Source organism: Nannospalax galili, unplaced genomic scaffold (genome assembly GCF_000622305.1).
Source record: "Nannospalax galili isolate Female #2095 unplaced genomic scaffold, S.galili_v1.0 scaffold336, whole genome shotgun sequence".
In the NCBI taxonomy this organism is placed as follows: Eukaryota; Metazoa; Chordata; class Mammalia; order Rodentia; family Spalacidae; genus Nannospalax; species Nannospalax galili.
The window spans coordinates 9124566-9129542 of record NW_008343385.1 but is presented as its reverse complement, the minus strand read 5'-3'; the positions used below and the strand labels follow the sequence as shown (position 1 = coordinate 9129542).

Here is a 4977-nt window from a genome sequence, read left to right as displayed (position 1 = left end):
GAAATCTGTAACCATATAGTGTCCTTGAGATCAGCATGGCCTAGAACTGAGAACTTTCTGACCTTTACAAAGGTGATACAGTTCATGCAACATGCATTGTTAGTCCAGCAGGGCCTAGGGCAGCAGGGCTGGAGGTACAGTTCAGAAACAAAGTCACAGGCTATCAAGAGAAAGGAAGAGATGAAATACTTATTTAAGAACTTGGAACTAAGATGTTTCCAGGCAGCAATAATAATTATCAGGAAATTAAAGTGAGACCACAGGGTTGAGGTGGTAGCTCAATGGTAGAACAACTGCCCAGGACAATCAAGATCCTGGATTTGATCCCAAGCACTAGGAGAGAAAAAAAAAAATCTCTCTCTCTCTCTCTCTAACACACACATACGTATATAGATCTGCAGTGAAATACATGAATATTCACATTAAATGAGTCTGTAGTAAACTCATAGGAGAAAATGTTACTTTCAGATTTTGGAAATAGAAAGACACTACAGATAAGCATATGTCAAAATATGGGCATATTTTCTATTAAGGAAAGCTTTCCTTTTTTCAAAAAGAGGCCATGGAATTTTAAAAAGCCCTTTCCCTTTTTCTTTTTTTAAATTTACTATTTTTTAATATTTTATTTATTATTTTTATTTCATGTGTGTGAGTGTATTGCCTGCATGTGTGTCAGTGCACCTGTGTCGTGCAATGCCTGAGGGGGTTACAGACGGTTGTTAGCTGCCATGTGGGTGCCAGGACTCAAAGCTGAGTCCTCTGCAAGAACAGCCAGTGCTCTTTAACTGCTGAGCCATCTCTCCAGCCCACCTCCCTTTTCTTTTATAGGGGTTATAAGAATCATCTTTTATTTGTAATTAAAGTTACCTTTATCATTTTTTTACTAATTTTTAAAAATTAATCCACTACTAAAGAGCCACAGAAGGATGCCAAAACTCAAATTCGATTTAGTTTTGCTCAGCCAATTAAGACGCTAACAATCTAACTTAGAAAAAGGACGATACTAGAAAAAGAATAGGACAATCAATAAATCTTAATCAGAGTCCTAATAGGTTCTAAGACTGCTCAATTTTAGCAGTACCAGCACTCTGGCTTTGCTTAAGATGCTGCAGACATGACATCATAGTTCAATATTCTCTCCTCTAAAGACAGCATCAAGAAAAATACTTATAGCCCAACAGCATTTTAACAGAAGAGATAGTTGTAATCCCTACATTAGTTACTTTTGCATTAAATTGTGTAAACTACTAGATATGTAAAACTGCAGAACTTGGGGCTGGAGAGAGGGCTCAGTGGTTAAGAGCACTGCCTGCTCTTGCCAAGGACCCAGGTTCGATTCCCAGTACCCACATGGCAGCTAACAACCATCTGTAACTCCAGTTCCAGGGACTCCAACACCTTCTTCTGACCTCCTCAGGCATTGCATGAAACAGGTGCACTTACACACATGCAGGCAATACACTCGCACACATGAAATAAAAATGAAACATAAAAAATAAGCTGGGTGTGGTGTCGCACACCTTTAATCCCAGCACTTGGGAGGCAGAGGCAGGTGAATCTTTGTAGTTCGAGGCCAACCTGGTCTACATAGTGAGTTCCAGGACTTAAGAGGCAAAGTTTTTTTCCAGAAACTTTTTTTTACTGTAGTAACATGTAACAAAATTTACCGGTTCCACTATATTCAGTGAACCATTAAGTGCGATTAGTTATATTCATAATGTTGTATAATCAAAACTTTTGTTTTCAAAACTTTTCTATCATTCCAACAATCATTTAACAACTCCCCATATGCCACCCCTGCACCTCTAGTAACCTCTTATATTTCTGTTGCTGTGATTTTGCTTATTCTTGATATTTCATATAAGTGGATTTGTACAGTACTTGTCTTTGTGTCTGGCTTATTTCACCTAGCATGTTTGCAAGGTTCAGCCATGTTGTAGCATGTGTTGAAACCCCATTCCTTCTTATGGCTCAGTAGTATTTGCATGTGTGTGTGAGGCATATATATAATATATATATTATATATATATATATGATCAAAATGTGGCATCTATTTTTTAATCATCTTGTAATGGACAGATGAATCATTTCACCTGTTGGCTATTGTGAATGATGCTGTTATAATAAATATTGGTCTACCCTGTGTCTGAGTCTTTGTCCAATTCTTCTGAGTTATATACCTAGGAATGACAATTGTTAAATTCTATAATTCTACATATTCAGCTTTTTGAAGAACTGTCAAACTGTTAGGACTCAGATTTTTAAAATAATTTGGGGATGAGGGCCTAGAGCAGCTCAGTGGTATAACATGTGCAAAGCCCTGAGTTTAATATACAATGAAAGAGAGAGACAGAGAGAGACAGAGATAAAGAGGGAGAGATATTTTTTCTTGGTATCATTTTGAACATAATACACACTATAACGAAGGTCATACCATCAACTTCACAGAAGCTGTCTGAAGAATCATCATGCTTGGTCCACTGAAGAACAGCCTTCTGGGTTTCCTCACTTCAAATAAAGGAAATAGTGTTATTCTTTCTTCATTAACAAGTGATACAAAAGAAACAAAGTACTGCTCAAAAAAATAACCTCAGTGATTCATCCACTGCTCCAAGTCGTTCAGCTTGTTCACATTCTTCAATGAGATTGGCTTCTTCAGAATACTAAATGAAAAGGAAAACAATTAGATTAACTTAAAACCTTTTTCTCACTTCCTTTTATGTTTTTGAGACATGATCTCATTTTGTAGTCCAAGCTGGCCTCAAACTCGTAATTCTCCTGTTTCAACCTCCTGAGTGCTGGGATAAGGGCATATGCCACCTGAAAAAATCATGTTAAGGAATTTAGAAGTTTGCTGAGACTCTCTTTGCACCTGGCTTCAAAACTTATAAACTCCTACATTCCTCATACATTACAACTGGCTCACACAGCCAAAAAGAGTAGGTAAAAGGCTTTGCCTTCTTGGTTTTGTTACAGAATACAATTTACTATTATGTTCACAAAATAAAAAAAATCTAGCTCTGATAACTACTTATTACAATGTCCACAAGGTAACATTTTCCAGGAAGAAGAAGAGGCAAGGCCCTGCTTTCCTAATGACCTAACTTCCATAAAGTAAGTAGTTAACCATGTCATGTCTCGGTTCTTCCCATGCCATGATTGAGAGAATACTTGGGCCTACCAAGTCTTATAAAAAGCATGCTAACAGCTTTCAGTATTTTAAAACTATTCTTTAACAACCCCATTTCTTATGTCTAAACATATGTACATACTTTTTTTTCTAATAGTCCCATGCACAGCACATACAAAACAAGCTAGTTCATGAAATTCTGTAACATATCAGTTATCACCACAGCTGAAAGACAACACCTCAATCAGGAGGCCAAAAATAGATGTTTATTAAGCACCAAAAATAGGATGACCTATTTTGTTAGGATGACCATACCAATTACTGTGCAGACTAGGACACCAAAAGGACAGAAATGAGTGCGTTTTTAGGGAACACAAGATAAATGAAGTGGTCTCATTGTTTTAATTTTTTTTTTTTTAAATTTAAGACTATGTCTGTTTTACCTGCGTGTATGTAAGTGCACCATGGGCAGTGAAGTGCCTGTAGAGGCCAGAAGATGGCATCGAATCTCCTGGAACTGGAGCTATGGAGGGTTTTTCCTGACCATGTAGGTGCTGGGAATCAAACCTGGGTTCTCTGGAAGAGCAGCCAGTGCTGTTAACCACTGAGCCATCTTTCCAACCCCTTCAAAAACTTCTTAAAACTCAAATTCTCTTATACATAGTTAAATATTAAAGGGTAAAGGGACATACCAACATTCAAAAGATTTCACTGTGAAGGAGAGCAGAGAAAGGGAGTAATAGATGGCAGGGAAAATGGATTTTTCAAGATTTTTCATAAGATATTAAGACACATCAGCAAATGTAAATACATACCTTGTAGCTCGCAGACTTAATTCCATCAGGAACTTCATCCTGAAAATGAAAAACATTTCCAAATGACATAATTCTATCTTCAAAAATATTTTTTAATTTTTATGATTTATGAGAAAAATTCACTAGCTACTAAAGAGATTTTTGTTTGTTTTTGAAGACACAGTCTCCCTGTAGTCCCAGCTAGCCTGGAACTTGCTATGTAGATCAGGCTGTCCTTGATCTTACAGAGATCTACCTGCCTCTGCCTCCTGAGTGCTAGAATTAAAGTGCATTGATTATTTTTAAGTGAGAAGCACTAGGAAACCTCTTGCAGAGGACACAGATTTAGTTCCCAGCACCCATATGGCTGCTAACAACCATCCATTAACTCCAGTTCCAGGGGATCGACGCCTTCTTCTGACCTCTGAGGATACTGCATGGCACAAGTGCACTTACATTCAGGCAATAGACTCATACACATAAAATATTTTTTAGAAATGATTGCTTAGCCATTATTGTTTTTGATGCACAAATTCTCCCATATTTGCCCAGTAGGGGATTCAGTAAGTGCCAACGTTCCCTTAACATCTCTGTCCTTTGAATATTACTCCAGCAAATCTTAGTAGCATTTTTGTTGTTGCTATTTATTATTTAAGATGACAAAATATTCCAGGTTCATTTTATGTATTTCTCGTTCCATTCTTAGACTCAACCGCTTTTTTTTAAGAAGCCCTAGTTCTGGGGCTGGAGAGGTGGCTCATCAGTTAAAAGCACTGGCTGCTCTTGCAGAGGACCCAGGTTCGATTCCCAACACTCACATGGCAGCTAACCATCCAAAACTCCCGTTTCAGGGGAATCCAACACCTTCTTCTGACCTCAGGCACTGCACAACACAGGTACACTTATACACACGCAAGCAATACATAGATACACTAAAACAAATATTTTAAAAAGAAGAAGAAGCCAAGCATGGTGGCACATGCCTTTAATCCCAGCACTCGGGAGGCAGAGGCAGGCGGATCTCTGTGAGTTCAAGGCCAGCCTGGTCTACAT

The 4977-nt window shown here is 38.0% G+C and overlaps 1 protein-coding gene across 1 annotated transcript in view; it reads right to left on the bottom strand.

Annotated features, from left to right (window-relative positions):
- Ero1a (endoplasmic reticulum oxidoreductase 1 alpha) overlaps positions 1–4977 on the bottom strand; it is a 64353-nt gene that overhangs the window by 22983 nt on the left and 36393 nt on the right. Inside the window, exons 4-6 of the mRNA XM_008839572.2 lie at positions 3946–3984; positions 2590–2663; positions 2435–2508 (exon numbers count right to left, since the gene is read on the bottom strand). Of these exons, the coding sequence (XP_008837794.1) occupies positions 2435–2508; positions 2590–2663; positions 3946–3984 (187 nt within the window). The remainder of the gene's footprint in view (positions 1–2434; positions 2509–2589; positions 2664–3945; positions 3985–4977) is intronic.